Below are 16,517 nucleotides of genomic sequence, written 5' to 3'. Positions count from 1 at the left end.
TTCCTTCCTTCCCCCTGAACTGGGGATTGAACTCATGCCCTTGCACTTGCCAGGGAAGCACTTATTCTACTGAGCCATCTCCCCGGCCCCTGTCCGAGTGCTAGGATTACAGGCTCGCATCTTAAGCCAATTTAAACCATTTTTTGGCATGCTGTGAAAATGACAACTTATGGCAAGAAGTAGCCTTCATTTCCATGGCCGTCGCAAGGTCCCAGAAACACACCTGGGAGGGCATTTCAGCAGACCCTTCCTACGTCTCCGAAGTCTTCCTCTTTGCATGGCCCGGCCTGGCCTATCCCGCTCACTCAGCCGGTGTGGTTCCAATGTCAGTGAGCTAATTTCACAGCCCACTAAGTGGTGCTGAACTATTGTTTGAGAAGTACAGTCAAGTTTAAGCTTGAACAAAACGAATCCTGACAGACGGCACTCCCTGGTGCCACCTTGAATTGGTGCTTGTCCATCCAGAGTCCGCAGCATGGCTCTGCCCCAAACAGGGACCAGACAGCCTCCCAGAGGCCGTGTCCTTGCTGTTCTCCTGTGGGCCCTGCGCTGCTCACACACGGCCACTCCTCTGCCATCTCCACCACAGTCCCACAGCTACATGTGGTACTTGGTGTCTTCCCTCTAGGAATCTTCTCTGTGTGAACTGAACTACTCCTCCAGATTCTATAAACCTTATTTTTGATAGCAAAAGTCCACTTCCTCTCAAATAGTAGCTTTTCCATTTCAGTCTTTATTTTATATGTTACTGATACTAACTGAATACTTAAGCATCTTTAATCTTTTTTTAAAATTTTATGCTCAGCTTTATTATGAATAATGTTACAATTATTCAATTTTATTACATTATTGCTAAATTTTTACCAAGTTTTATGTATTGTAGGCTTATTGTAGATAAGTATCTACAGGAAAAAAATTGTGTACATAGCGTTTTGTGTGGTCCACAGTTCTAGTTATTTTTTATTTATTTTTTAAATTTTATTTTATTTTATTTTATTTTGCAGAACCGGGGATTGAACTCAGGCCCTTGCGCTTGCCAGGGAAGCGCATATTACATATTACACTGAACCATCTCTGTGGCCCCTCTAGTTATTTTTTAAACCCTCCAAAACAAATTGTTAGTTGTGTAGGATCTGTCTGCTTTGTAGCCTTCCAAGAAACCTCACCCAAGAGCTGTGATCTTTGGTAAGGTAGGTCCTTGAGTGATGACACCACTGTTGCTTTTTGGAGCCGCTGAGCAGAGGCCCTGCTGTGCTGGCTGAGCTTCATTACCTAGGTATGTCCCTCCTGCAGTCCCAGCCTCCTGCGAGCTCCATGGCCAGCCCTTGTTTCCCTCACCACAAGCATTTGAAGGGTCTCTTTAATCTTTAAAATTAATCCATAGTATAAATACAAATAGTCTCCTAGGGATCAGCAGGGCTCAGGATCTGCATCTGATTCATGCCTATGCTGGACTGTCACTGTCCCATTGAGCCTTTAACAACTCCTTGAAGTAACAGCATCTATTCCTCTTACACTCAGATACATAAAGATATAGATATAGATATAGATTATATTTTTCCACAGAACTCATGTCCGTTTCTGTTTATTTTGATGTCTCTTCCACCAAAGTGTAAGACCAATGAGAAAAGGAGTTTGTCTTTTTGGTTCACTATGAAATATTTAAAACTTATAGCAGTGTCTGAGATGTACTAGACACTGAACTGATATTTAATGAATCAAAGCATCTCTCTTTTACAGTCAAAGTAATCAAGTAACATGTTTGATATCAGAAGTATTAAAAGTTACAGGATCAAGATGTCAAAGAACGTATATGATCTTTTAAATGCTGTGCTCCCAATTCATGTGTAGGTCAAAAGGAATTAACTGACATTCTCCAAGGCAGAACGACTTCCCTGGTCCAGAAGCCACATGGCTTAGCCCCTCCTGCCCCAGTATCTTCTCCCTCCTTCCCCTTTTCCTACTTTCTCATTCCAGTCTAAGCAGGCTTGGCTTCTCGCTGTTTTTCAGATATGCTACGTCTCCATACCATAGCCTTCACAGCAGCCTAAGCAACCCTCTGCCATGACACGGTTCACTCACTCTACCCCAGACTGTGTTCAAATGTCGCTCTTTCCAGGCGTCTGCCTCCACTAAGTCTAGTAGTCCTTGCCCACACCCCAGCACTGCCCTGGGCGCAGTACACATTGCCTCAGAAAAGCCAATGGTGTGCCTGCCTCTCTTCCCCGCTTCGGATGGAGAGATAACCTATGAGCAAACTAAACTTGACTGTTGTAGGCAAGAAAACAGGAGAATCACTACGTAGCAGAAATCAGTGCACACCACAGAGCACTTTGGTTCTGGCCATCTGAGAGCTGTCTGTCAAATATTTATGAGAGAGCTGGCCATATCCTGCTCATCATAATTTTCCAAGTCCTTACTATGCTTCATTTTTCTTCTCTTGTCACTACCAGAAATGACAAATGTATGTCTTACTTTTTTGTCTATTATAAGACTGACCCATATAACATTCATTAGTTTGGTCCCTGTTATATTCACACTGTCTGATGGAGACAATCAATATTCGCCATTAATTGTCACCTAACATCTGAGCAGTTTGTAGCTTATAGTACAGGTTCCACGCACATAGGCACCCTCATTTTTTTCCCACTCAACTTTTACTTTATCCATGTGATAAGCAAAGAAACTTATGACTATGTGAGATTGGGGTGAAAAGAACTACAGGAAAAGAGCTCTGAGGACCCCATGCGTATCATGGGGTGGCAGGATTGAGCAAGGTCCCCTGAGTGCTGGATCACATGTGCTCAGCACAGAGGCTTGGCACTGGTACGAAGCTCTTCAGAGAAAGCAGGAGCTTTAGAGTCTGTCATCTCTACCTGGGCATGTCTCTCAAGAACAGAACTGTTACTCAACTGTCCAAGGTTAACCTATCCTTGTGGCAACTCTGAGAAAGCACTTTCTTAAGTGGTCCAAACTTGCAATATTTTGCAAGAGACCCAGCAGTCCTCAGAGTTATACTTGTATTTGTCAGATAAGCTCTTCTGATGTTAATTTTAGAGAGTATATTCAGCCAGTTCTGGCTGGAGGCTGGAATAGATGAATGAGTGCATAAATGAGGGAGTGAAAGCCTCTAGCCATCTCGAGACAAGAGAGTTGAACAGGCAGATGCGTTTTCCTTGCTGCCACAATCACTTTCAGAACCCACAAGACAAACTGCAAATGTCACTGTACTTTTTAAATAACATAAAGACTGAGGGCAAGTTGGGTTATATAGGTGGACACAAAAGGCCTCTGGGCAGGGATTCTGTAAAGTATGCATGCCAGGCAGCTCTCCTGGGTATTTGCTATGCATCGCAAGCATGACTCACCTACCTCTGTTTTTGGTTTTGTTTCGAGATGAAAATATAGTTCACAAATACAAAGATACCCTTGTGTTTGTGTAAGAATGATGAAAAGATTCTTGGAGGAAACCCAGGGAATCTGTGAAAAGGGGTGAGCTCATCTCACTCAAATCTCTAACTGTCTTGAGCTTTTCAATCTTTTTTGGAAGAAGGCAAACATGGAAATTCATCAGTCCTCTAAATTATGGAGCTTGGCCTTAATTATTATGCTAAAGTCATTTTTCTAAGCTACTGCAGCCTGGGCCAGGTAGATAGCTCAGTAGACTAAAGCACCTGCTTAGGCAGAGTGCAGCAGCCAGGGTTCGATCCCCACCGTGCTGTGTCAGCCCCACTCCTGGGGCGCGCTGAGAAGGTGACTGAGACTGGGAGTGGTGGTGCGTGCCTGTAATCCCATCACTTGGGAAGCTGAAAACAGGAGAATCACCATGAGTCCGATTCATGTAGTAAGACCCTGTAGACCCTGTACTAAATACATTAAAATAAATAAATAGATAAAATAAATGAATAAGCTACTGCAGCTCAAGCTGTCTTATGCTAACAAAGTTCATAGCCACACTACCCACTTCTAGTGCAGTTTGGAGAGGACTCAACACAGATGTCTTCTGTGCCCTAGGAATTCTTGGTGCTTTCCATACAACCATAATGATGCTCAACAAAGTAAACCCCTGGCTGTTGACTTTCTCTGCCAGCTGCTCCTCCTGCTCTGTGGCAGTCTGCCTCCTTCACCCTGCACAGGAAATGTGGATGGAATGGCCAGAGGTAACACGAAAGAGATCTCAGAAGAAAGGGAATGAGTGGAACATGGCTGCTAGCTAACATACACGATGCAGTGTGCATGCAATGATTACTTACAAATTCTCTTGAAAGGTTAAGATCGCAAGCTTTTGGTGCTCCATATAAAAGAAGGCCTCAGAAAACCTTCGGACCTGAGAAATGAAACAATGTAAACAGTTTAATTTGTACACGGATATTATGGGTTAGGGCTCAAATCCACCATTACCAGCCCAGGCCACCCCAAGGTGTCACGTGTTTGGAGGGAGACTGAATCTCCAGGGTGCTGTGTTTACTAGTAGATTCATCCACTGAATGGTTTATTTGCTGAATGTACTGTAAGAAGGTGGGACCTGGCTGGAGGGGGTTCTGGGGGGCTGAGATGGAAGAAGGTGTCATTGTCCCCTCATCTCTCTTTTTCTCTTTCCTGGCTGCTGTGGTGTCCGTAGTACTTGTCCACCAGTTCAGTTCCTTCCCCATGCAATTTGTGCCTCAGATCAAGGCAACTATGCACTAAAAGCCCATGAGCCAACACAGAGCTCACCTCTTTTAAGTTGTGGATGTTGGGTATTTGTGTACCTGTGATAGGACAGGGACTAGACTGTGGATATGAACACCACTTTTTTAAAATTGGAAGCTGAGGAGACAAGTGCTATATACAAACAGTAGGAAAAGCCTGCCTATTCCTAGAGGTCTAAAATAACAGGCTTTCACCTCTTCCACAGTTGCCTTCCTCCTTCAGGGTTCTGTGTTTCGCTTGAGATTATATAGAGGTTTTGGGCATGTCTGCATCCATTTGTACATTACTTTTATCATTTTTAATCTAGGTTTTATTTCTTTTAATAGAATCTAAGAACCTTATAAGTAGCCACTATATATCCACATAGAATAAACAGAATTTCCAAAGCCAACCGGAAGTGTGTTTGCTAACAACTCTGTGAAAGATGGTCTCCAGTTCTTTGCTCCTCTTGCTTCTCTAAGTGGGAAAACCAGCACTGCTGAGTTCTCATTCCCACTTCCCCACAGGCAGCCGAGTTAGCGACAAACACAGACTAAGAGAAATGGAATGCATTTGAATTTTATTCAAACATATTTTTAATTTTTCATTTATTTGCTGTGGCACTTTGGGCTAAGCCTGAGGCCTTGCCTATGACAGGCAAGTGCTCTAGTAGGGAGTGATATCTCCAGCTCTTCAAGTACTTTATAGAATCATCCATTGTGATAAGCTCGCCATCACCAGAGAAAGGCAAGGGGGCTATACTAAGAACGGCAGTGGAGGTCTAAGAGGAGAAGGGAGTTCATGGTATCGCGCCATATGTTCCTGAAAGACCCAGAACAGACACTCGTTCATCTATAGATTGGGGCAACCTCGGTGCTTATTCTACTCAGTGCACTAACTCCTTGGTAAGACTTACCCCAGAAACTGAAGGCACACAATTAGGGCATTTCTACTATTAGACAATTTACCCTCAGGTTGTGGTGCTCCTGGGTCAGATAAGTGGTCACTTGGGAGTGGAGTGTCACCGTGTCCAGGAACTGGGTCCAGAGGGCCATGAGATGGGAGGCCAGCCAGGCCAGGTCCTTGCTGATCTGCTCTGCTATCTTCTCTGGGTTGTTCAGCATCTGGCAAGGCAACAAGGACAATAGTCCTTTAAGAATGGCAGCACTTCCTCCATGTGTGTTTGTTTGTTTGTTTGTTTGTTTGGTTGGTTGGTTGCTTAATACAGGGTCTACAGGGTCTCACTACACAGATCATACTCGTAGTGATCCTCTTGTTTCCAGCCTCCCAAGAAGTGCTGAGATTACAGGCATGTGCCACCACGCCCAGTCTCAATAGGCATCTTAGCACGCCCCAGGGGTGGGGCTGTCACAGCATGCTGGGGATCGAACTCCAGCTCCTGCATCTGCCTAAGCAGGTGCTTTAATTCACTGTTTCTCAATTTGCAGAAATATATAATACTTTTGACACTTTCACTCTCCTTTTGTGTACAGTGCCAGCCTTTGCAGCCTCTCTAGCATGTCTCTGTAATGTAATCATCACTAAAGCAGGTTTACTTACCTGGCAAGGCCCAAATCTAAGGGCAGCTCCTCCATGACCTCTCACTTCTCCCCCAGGTGGAAACAACTGTCACATCCTCCCCCAAAGCCACCCAGCACTGAAGATCCTTACGCCAGAATCTAGCCCCCTAATTCTTTTTTTTTTTTTTTTTTTTTTCGTGGTACGGTGGATTGAACTCAGGCCCTTGTGCTTGTCAGGCAAGTGCTTACTCTACTGAGCTATCTCCCAGTCCCTGGCCCCCTAATTCTTAAGTCAGTGTTTTCCTACTATTCTAGCTCCCTTTTTAAATATCTGTTATTTCTCCAGTAAAGCGCTAGGTATTTTATATACATTTCCCACTGAATTCCTTGAATAGTACTAAACACTACCTTTCACAGAGAAATCAAATGATGTGGAGTAAACAGCATTCCCAAGGTCATAGCTAGCTGAGATTCCACTGAAGGACTTTATGACAAAGTCCTATTTCTGCCCCCAAGCGGGGGTTGTTAACATCTCTTGAGAGATGACAGTGTAACCTCACAGGATCTAAGTAGCTAGGTGCTTTTTACAAGGCCGATGCTGAAGTGCATTGGCTCACCCCGTCTTCCTGCCACCTCTCCTGATTATTTAAGGAGGATTGTAGATTGTCTTAACTACAACTCAAAGTTATCAAACCGGCATAATCCTGGAGTCCCTCTGGATGATGCTTCAGGGAAAAACAAAAACTGAAAAACCTTCTAATATTAGCTTGGGGACCAGCATCTTTTGGGGAGTAACTTAACTCACTGAGGTGAGAAGGAAGACTCCATCTCTGAGGAAGGGAGGGAGCCAGCTGTGAAACACTGAGTCTGAGCCTGGGATTCATCCCACTTACTTACTCAACAATCTTGTAATGAGCAGCTCTAATGTCTGGGACACACATTTAGTGTGAACAAAAACACAAAGAGATGGCTAAGAGCGGGGTCCTCTGCAGGGAGGCTCCTTCAGCCTGGACAAGAAATGTGGGTGACAAATGAGAGTAGTGTGGAGCTCCCTACCATGCTGGTGGACCAGGGGCACACAACCATGGCCATTTCAACCATAGCTCTTTCTCTTCTTTGTCCTGAGCATCCAATTCCTCAATGAACATGCAAAGAACATGCAAAGAAAATAAATGCCTTTGGATGTAACAATATATGGGGAAATCTACGTGCCTGAAACCCTGGAGGTTCTTTCTGCTCATCTTGCACTGAAAAGGCTGATAGAAGATGGAGAAAAATTAGGCAGAATGAGATCTCAAAGAGGAAGTAAGAGAGAAGTCTGGCCATAGTGAGGCCGCCTAAGTTTGGGGGATCAGTGCTCTGTAATGAATGACTGGCTTCCAGCCACAAGGCTTGCTTCAAACACAGCATCTCTGAGCTGCTTCTTCCAAGAGGTAAAATCAGTTCTCAAAATCACACTAAGGTCACTGCCACACAATGGTCAGTGTTAGGAGATGAGAAGTAAGGGCAGGACTGAGGGTGGGCCAAGATTTAGGGAACTGGGTCACTCTGAAAGAGCTACATGCTGGATGGAGCTTTCGGGATGGACCACAAGTCCTGGATTCTCTTGCCAGCCCCCTCAATAATGAGGGCCAGTTACCTGCACCAATACTTGGCACCATTTCTCCCCCTTATGCTGGGCTACACTGCACTGTCCCAGCCAAAGTCACCAGCCTGCAACAGCCTGCACAGACCTGGCTATTCACTGCCACCAGACCTGTGGTTAGGCGCCACCCTCTCCTGGGAACCTTCCTCTCACCTTCCAGTTTCCTTTTTTCTCTTCACCACTCTAGACTTTATCTGTACACTTTAATAGACAACTAGTAAAATAAGCTCTATTTTTGCTTGTTTCTTCTTACTGTCCCAAAACTCTGCTGCTCACCAAAGTGACTGTCCTTACCTTGATCTCAGCAACACCTTCCACTGGGAGCCTCGGCCCTCAGTATTCCTATTGTGCTGTACAGATGCTGGTGAACAGTACAAACTCAGTCACTCTTTGTTGAATAACAAGGTGACTTGGCATCAATGGGAGGCACCATTGCCTCTCACTCTGTCACCCACAGCCCTCCTTATGGCCATAGTACTTAAACACGGCATGGATTCTGAACTGAGCAAAAGAGGGAGGCAGAGGGAAGAGAAAGGAGCAGGGCAGGGGTGGGAGCAGGGGAGGGAAGGCAGAGGACAGGGTTTAAGGGAGGGGAGGGGCCAAAGGAAGGGAAGGAAGGGGAGGGAAGAACGGAAGAGAACAGAAGCGAAGCTATTCATTAAATGCATCTTCTTGAGAATTATTTCCTCCTAGTTGAGCACAGCAATGACTTCTGTAAGGTTGAAAAAGCATCTTCTAATTAGGCCACAAGAGTACTCTGCGATGCTCTTCAACACTGAAGCCTGTGCAAGTGCGGCTGACAGGCGCAGAACGCTTTCTCAGGAGAGCAGCGATGGTTCCTCCCACTAACAAGCAGGGACTCCTGGCCCAGGGCTGTCACTGCAAGGGAGGCTCAGCCACTTCCCTCACTACCCCACAGCCTGCCTCATCGCCGGGGCTCTCACCACGCATCTCTCCCCACTCCCTTCCTCCCTGGCTCTATTTATAAAGCACCAGAAGAGTGCCACAGAGCACGCTGAGCTCAGGAAGTCTAATACAAACACGCAGTCCTGGAGGAGGCCTTGGTCCCATCGCTGCTGTGTACTTAGATCAGTGTAATATACCCACACAGTAAAACATACACAGCCAGCATCACAGAGGGACCATGGAAGGTTGCCTACAGGAACCGAGGCCAGCTTACACCCTTAGGATGTGCAGGCATTGGAGAAGACTGTCTACATTCCCTGAACAACCATGTCTTCTCTTGAAGCTCCTCAATCTTAGTAGCACGTTGGAGCGCCCAGATGGAAGCAGTGCTACAGAAGCCTGGGAAATCTCAACATCTCTAGGTAAAACCCAGACGCTTGAACTCTTAAAGAGAATTCCAGCTCATCTTAATGTGCATCCACAGCTTCTAATCCTTTCATGCCCTCAACCCTGCCTTGGTGCATGTACTCATCTTTGACAAAATTGCTCTCATACTGCACACCCTCTACATACACACACACACACACACACACACACACACGCATGCACACAACTACCTGCAATATCTGCCCCTGTGTTAAATATTTGCCAGGCTTACACTCCTATACAGACAGCCTTTCCTGAAGACTCGAAAGAGTACATAAGAATCACAAGAGCTATAGTAACAACTGAAAATTTTAAGGCATTGTGGTCCAGGAGTGTTATGGAAATTGAAATCTTGTATCAATTCAAAGAGTTGGTACTGTCATTAGCAACGGTATTCTATAGATGGGGTAACCAGGCACCAGGAGGTTAAGGATAGTCACAAGATTACTGAGGCCTGGCCAAGCAGCCTAGCACCAGGAGCTTGCGGGCTCCCCCTCTGAGCTTCTGTCCCAACTCTGCCTACTTCCCCACTAACCCTTCACTGCTGCCCTGCTGGCTGCCATCTCACTGGCTGCAGTGCAGCAGCAAACTCATGTGTTTGCACAGCCCACAATGACATAGCACCTTGGGGAGTACTAGTAGGAGACAGGAGGATCTGCTGCAAGTTCCACACACTTGTAGATTTTCTTGGAGGCTACTGGCTGGGACCCCACTTACAAACCTACTACTTGACCCCTGTTCCTTGTCTCCTTTTGAACAAATTCACAGGTATGGGAATTTGTAGGTTCACAAGCTTAACTTGTCCCATGACTCGGGTCCAAAGACAAGGAGATAATAGAAGATTTAAGTCATGGAATTCTTAAGGCAATCAATGAAATGCAAAGGCTTGATTTGAGTTCAATTTGATAATTACTTTGGAGGACTGTTTTCTTTCTGGTACTAACTAGAGACTCTTTGCATATTCTCATCAGGAGGTGTCTATCGAGCACCTCATTATTTTGGTAACTATCACAATATAGTTAGTGCCTTCATGGCTTAGTGTAGGGAAGAACAGTGACACAAATCAGACTTCCCTAAGAGTGATGGGAACAGAACATTGAACCATGAGACACAAAGGGCATCAAAGCTCTCAGATTCTTGATCTCAGACTTGGCTTAGCCCTCTTGTGCTGAGACAGAACACAGCAGGAGTAACACAAAGGGAGTCAGCACAGTCCAGAGAGAGGCGAATGCACACAGGAGGACCCTGGGGTGAAGAGCACATTTTGCACCCTGAAGAGGTGAAACACAGAGCTGGAGCAGCTGAGGGACAGCTAAGAGGTGAATCTGATGCTTAGGGCTTTGACTTCCATGGCAAGCAATCTGATTCTCAACCTGGGGGTGACTAGCCCCCAGCAAGAGTTTTGAACCTGGAGAATGAGTTCAGAGCCTGCAAGGGGGATATGGGCATGCAGGCTTACAACGGGACACTTTTTTTTATTTTTCTCATCAGTCCTTGGAATTGATGCCAGGACTGAGCTCAGGGAGTCTACCGCTGTGTGCTCTGCCACAGGGTCACATCCCCAGCCCTGTATGGGGTGGGGGACTGTCAAGCAAGACATGAGGCCCACAATGTCCTGCCACATCTTGAGGGGACAGAAGAGGCCCTGCCAAGGGCTTAGAAACCTCACACTGTGGATGGGGAGCCCAGTGGTGCTGAATCAGAGTGCATGCTCCCGGCTCATGCAGTGGCAGAGGGAGGCAAGGGAGCAGCTATGGTTCGTGGGTGTCCTATGAGAAACAGCGCCCTCTTTCTGGGCTTGCAAAGTAGAGAGAAGCATTTCCTGGGAACTTGTTACAGGATCACTTGCCTCACTCAGACCAATGAGTGAAAAATCACATTTTCACAGGCCCCCACGTAATTCCTATTCACATTACAGTTTGGGAAATTCTAGAATTGCAAGTAGACAAGGATGTCATTCAGACCAGCAGCCTCTGGATGAGTTCGTGTTCCTGCTCCTGTAGCCAGGCAAGCTTTGATTAACCACACTCCAGGTCACCCTCCAGAGGCCTGGCTGCACAGAGGCACAAGCTGTCACCATACCCATGGCCAGCCACTCACTACAGCATTAGGCTCCCTACTGGAGGTCCAGGGCAGGTCCATCACAACCTACATCACTCGCAAAAGGTGGATTAGTGGAGAGTGCGCGTATGCTGCACCAGGGAGCAGTGCATAGTAGGTGCGCACTTCACACTAACTGTAACGTTCAAAAGCTGATGGAGATTTGGAGGCTCCCTATGTCCTTTGCCCCTTGGAAATTCCATGCCAGCTCTTTGACAACATTTACTTGAGTCACTTGACTACAAGATGAGTGTTTTAGCAGACCATCACTTGCCTGGTAAGGACATTCATGGGCTTGAAAGCAACAATGCTTTCCAAGGCATTCTGGCAAGGCAACAGGCCAAAACAAGAAAATAAACAAAAAAAGCAAACAAAAGAAAGAAAAGTAAACTAAAGAACCTCCCCCAAACTCCACAACACACTGCTCAGAATCAGTAGCTGCTCACTTAGGCATGCTGAGCTTATTACTTTTTTTTTTTTCTGTGTTGTTAGGGTAGGGGCTACAGGGTGTTCAGGGTTTCACTACGCAGATCAGACTTGTAGTGATTCTCCTGTTTTCAGCCTCCCAAGTGCTGGCATTATGGGTGCACACCACCATGCCCAGTCTCAATTGCTGTCTCAACTGGCCCTGGGAGCAGGGCTGGAATGGCACACTGGGGATCGAACCCCCGCCACTGAGCTCTGCCTAAACAGGTGCATTAGTCTGCTGAGCCATCAGGCCAGCCCTAACTGAGCTTATTCTTAGTATTTCTTTTTTAAAAAATATAGTTATCAATGAAGATCTTTATTCCAGTTTAAAGTAAAAAACTAATTTTAGTGAAGAAAACTTGAATACCAGATAAACAGTACAGTTAACACAGAGGTACCAAAAAAGCACTGGTTTGCTGAGTGTTGTCTCTGTAACAGTGAGCTTAAAGCAGTATTTTATACCAACTCGATGAAATAGTCTGTCCATGATTTGTGCATCTATCTCACTGTGGGATTTTATAAGAATGTCCACTATTTTAAGGCTCAGTGTGTTTTCCTTCCTTCTTCCCTCCTTCCTTCCCTGCCTTCTTCTACATCTCCTGAACCCCCTTTGTTCTCGCCACCTATCCTTCCCTGTCACCGAAAGGAAGAGCTGGAGCTCCAGCACCCCTGCCTCGACAGGATCAGAAGAGTCCAGCCGTGGGTGCGGCTCCGGCAGGCACACTTGGCATCTCCCCGAAGCTTATGGGGTGCAAGCAGTAGCAATCCTTTTATTAAAGAAAATTACAAATTATTGTATATAAAAAAAAAAACAGGCTGGGGAGATGGCTGAGCAGCCTAAGTACCTGCTTGGCAAGCACAAGAATCTGGGTTCCATTCCTGGTACCACATGCCGTGCTGGCCCCAGAACCCTGGACATGCTGCGCCGGCCATCAAAACAGGGCATGGAGGCACACGCTTGCAACCCCAGCCCTGGGGAGCCTAAAACAGGAGGGTCACTATGAGTCTGAGCTGCATAGCTACAACCTGTACCAAATAAATTAAAAAAAAATTGGGCCAGCCAAATAGCTTAGCAGATTAAAGCACCTGCAAGCAGGTTCAGGGTCTGGGGTTCGATCCCTGAGCCTACCTGCTGGCCCCGCCCCCGTGGCACACTGAGACGGGAATGAGACTGGGTGTGGTGGTGCGCACCTGTAATCCCAGCTCTTGGGAGGCTGCAAGCAGGCAGATCACTATGAGTCTGATCTATTAGTGAGACCCTTGAACACCCTATAGACCCTAAAAATACAAAATAAATAAATTTTAAAAACACTTTAAAAAATAACAACAAAATACACAAGCAAAAGACAGTGCTTTTCAGTAGCTACTCAGCTAGTCGCTGAGCCTATGTGATGCCTCATAGAGGTGGGGATACACGAAAGCACCCACACCCTCTCCTAACCGGGGAGCCTAGGCAGCGCTCAGGGTTTCACACACTGGGTCCTGCTGCCATCCCGGCCCGCAGTCTTCCATCTGACCGACCTGGGTTCACAGTGCTGCTTTTCCTGTCCGAGATGCCCTGCTCCTGTGCCTGGCACATGTCCACCTGCAGCCTCACAGAGTGCATCCTCAATTCCCCGGAGCCAGCATGGACTGGATTAGCAAACTCTACCTTATCTAGCAACAAGGCTGATGTCCACCAGGCTGTGAGGTTTAGCTGCTGGCTTCCATGCAGGGGAAGGCAAAGGGCTGGCACCTAGCAGAACTTAGTAAATACTCACAAGATTCACATGGGGTAAAGATTCCTCAGAAGCACTCTTGGGCTGTACAGCTCTCAAATCACACACTCTAGTTTCCAACCCCACTCCCTCTGTCACAGGCAGGTGTTTCAGATAGAGCTGGGCCCTACTGTCTGAGCCACGAGGTGGCGCTGCTCCACCTCCAAACAGCTCTGCAGGCTGTAGGCTTGACTAGCAGCTACCGCGCAAGGGATGTTACTTCTTCCAACCAGACTGCTAGGCGGGTCAGTCCTTTACAGAGCAAGAAGCAGAGTGATGCTCATCCCATTCACCCCATCTCCCTTGTCACACAGGCATCTCCCTGCAGCAGTTGCCAAATAGCATTTTGTAAAGCAATCAAATTACAAAATAAAGCCTGAAGCAACAATATTCCCACTGTTCTAGGAGGTAAAGCTCCTGGAGTTTGGGGCAGTGCCTGAAAGAGAAAAAGTGACCAGCTGGCCCCATGAACTGTGTGTGATAAGGGCTGGGGTAGGCTGTGTCCTCTCCTCCCAGCATCCCACCTGAACCCTTGCAAGGAAAAGGTCTAGGCAAACAGCAGCAGAAAGCAGGAGGCCTCCGGGGACCACTGCTTAGCGGTCCACTGACTTGGAAGCCACACTCTTGTGTGTCCATTTTTCCTAAAGTAAATGGGGATAAGTGAGGACTTCCCTCCTCCCACTCCCAGGTCTGCTACGCAGAAGGCCATAGGAATCCTGGGCCCAGAGCCAGCATTGCCCTGAGCAGGGCTGCTACTTTCCCCAGCAGTCAAGCAGCCTGGAGCCTACCACCACGTGGGTGCTGCCTCAGACACATTCCCTTGGCAGTAATGTGAGCCGGTGAGCCCTGGAAGGCCTCCCTCTTGGGCATCTGTAGATGCACTGGGCTGAGTGCTTTGCTGTCCTGAATGGCCTCAGAATGCTGCCTTCCCCACTGCTTCCAACTTTGGGAAAGCGGGAAGCATCAGGACGCCACCGCTGGCGACTAAGGTGGGTGCCGACACACCACACCTCCACTGCTTTGCATTGGAGGGCACATGGCAGCAGCATTCTCTGCATCTGTGATCCCCATGAAGAAACTCATGAAAGACATCTTTCCGAGCTGCTTCAGAACATGGGAAATGAGGGGACATACTCTGAGCAGGCTCAGTAGGGCATTTACTGTGCTTTTCAAATTGAAATAGTCACTGTAGATTTTGCTCAAACCTGGTACATTTTAGAGCCCATTTCCTGCCAGAGAACTTCTAAGACCCTAGTAATATCCATATATAGGAGCATCTTTTATATTCCAGAGTCCTTCCAAATGACAGAGTTTATTATAATGAAGTGAATTTCTGTAGGCCCCTAGCCAGCTCTAGGGTAGAGACAGATTGCCAGAAAGGCTCATGTATCATGAGAAAATTGGAATGTTTCCCTCCAGGTGTCTGGGGAGTTAAAGGGGCTGGCGACCTTGTCAGTCCCCAATGGGTAAGTTTAATTCGTCATGCCTGTGTTACAACTACTCCACGCAAATCCGCAATGCAGACTGGGACAGCTTCCAGGATAGTGAGCCGGATGACTTCAACTCCACCTTTCAGGTAGACCCCTCAGGGTTCATAAAGGTTAGCAAGCTGTCCAGAGTGGCAAGGATAGCCTGCGTCCTGCCTCCCACATCAGTGAGCTGTGTTGCTCAAACTAAGGAGCCTGACCTCCTCCTGATCCGAGTATGCCTCCTGCAGAGAAGGGCAGGACTTCCTTACTCAGACCCTCCACAGTTTGGAGATAGGAAAGTGTCCTCAAGATTACAAAGGACAGCAGGAGGTACCTGTCCCATTTACCCTGTCCCCATAATGAAACCATGTTTTCCCCCTTCTAAGATATTCTCCTTCTCCAGTTAAAGTTTTGCTTTTGTTTTATTTTTGGTTTTGCTACCAGGAATAGAACTCAGACCTTGCACTTGCCAGGCAGGTGCATAGCCACTGAGCTATGTCCCTGGCCCACCCCAGCCCACTCCCATTAATAAAAATTCAAAGAACAGAACATAGTCTTTGTTAGGAATCAAGGGTGAACTGGAACAAACAGCAGAGCTTCCTAAACTCTTAGTTGCTTGCCTTTGTCACAGATTTTACAAGACAACCAGCTGAACAGGAAGTCATAATCCCTTAAGAGCTCCCTGTAGACATGCCCCTGATGCCTGGGCTCTTTGTTAACAGTTCTGTAAATTGGTTCCTGAGATCTGAGGGACACTTTGTCTAGCTTGAAAGGGTTGAAGCCCACTCTGCACCTCACTTGGGCCCCTGCGGGTGCTGGTGTGGCCTGCTCAGGCCAGAGGGCCCACGCGTCCCTCACAGGCTGTGCAATGCTGCTGTTTTCTGAATGTGCATCCAAGGGAGAATTGCAGTGCTGAATTTTGCATGTGCAGATCAGTTATTTCTTTTCTTGTCCTTATTCCCTCTTATCTTTCCCCATACATGAGACCACTTCTGTTTGTTTGTTGCCCTTAAAGACTCCCACACCATCTCCTTGGGGAGGACCTTTGAGGGCTGCCTCCATGAGCACACAGGACTGCTGGCTTCTTGCACTTACAGCTCAGGGGTGGGTGCCTCAGCCAGTGATGGGCTGGCTGGCTGCCCAAACGGCGGCTTCCTTTCCTCAGGCCAGGGTCACTGCTCCACTTACCTGCAGCTCTGAGCACAGCTGAGACAGTGTTTCTTCAACAGCAAGAGCCTCTAGGAGGAAGAAAACAGCAGACCGTTAAAAAGGATATGCGCCGAAATGCCACAGCTGCTAATGGAAAGCAAAAGCCTAAGTTCCAGTCAACACTGGAATCACAGAGACAGACCCAGCTTCTGAAGACTTTCCTCATAGTGGTGCAAACTCAGTGAGAGAACAAATTGGAAACCACAGACAGAGCACCAGGTGACCGGCCAGCAGCATCTCATGATGAAAGCAAGCAGATGCTCCCAATTTGTGCAGCATGCTGTGTGTGGTCCAATTGGACTCCAGATGTATTTGTGCTCTTTCACTCACACACACACACACACAC

The 16,517-nt window shown here is 47.1% G+C and overlaps 1 protein-coding gene across 3 annotated transcripts in view; it reads right to left on the bottom strand.

Annotated features, from left to right (window-relative positions):
• Fam135b (family with sequence similarity 135 member B) overlaps window positions 1-16,517 on the bottom strand; it is a 266,786-nt gene that overhangs the window by 35,492 nt on the left and 214,777 nt on the right. For all 3 annotated transcript variants that reach the window (XM_023723955.1, XM_023723957.1, XM_023723956.1), the window contains 3 exons: window positions 16,151-16,200; window positions 5,640-5,795; window positions 4,254-4,327 (listed from right to left, as the gene is read on the bottom strand). In XM_023723955.1, the coding sequence (XP_023579723.1) occupies window positions 4,254-4,327; window positions 5,640-5,795; window positions 16,151-16,200 (280 nt within the window). The remainder of the gene's footprint in view (window positions 1-4,253; window positions 4,328-5,639; window positions 5,796-16,150; window positions 16,201-16,517) is intronic.

The sequence above is a fragment of the Octodon degus genome, unplaced genomic scaffold (genome assembly GCF_000260255.1).
Source record: "Octodon degus isolate 3935 unplaced genomic scaffold, OctDeg1.0 scaffold00104, whole genome shotgun sequence".
Taxonomy (NCBI): domain Eukaryota; kingdom Metazoa; phylum Chordata; class Mammalia; order Rodentia; family Octodontidae; genus Octodon; species Octodon degus.
Note: the sequence above shows the minus strand (reverse complement) of the source record. Positions and strands in the feature narration are given on the sequence as shown.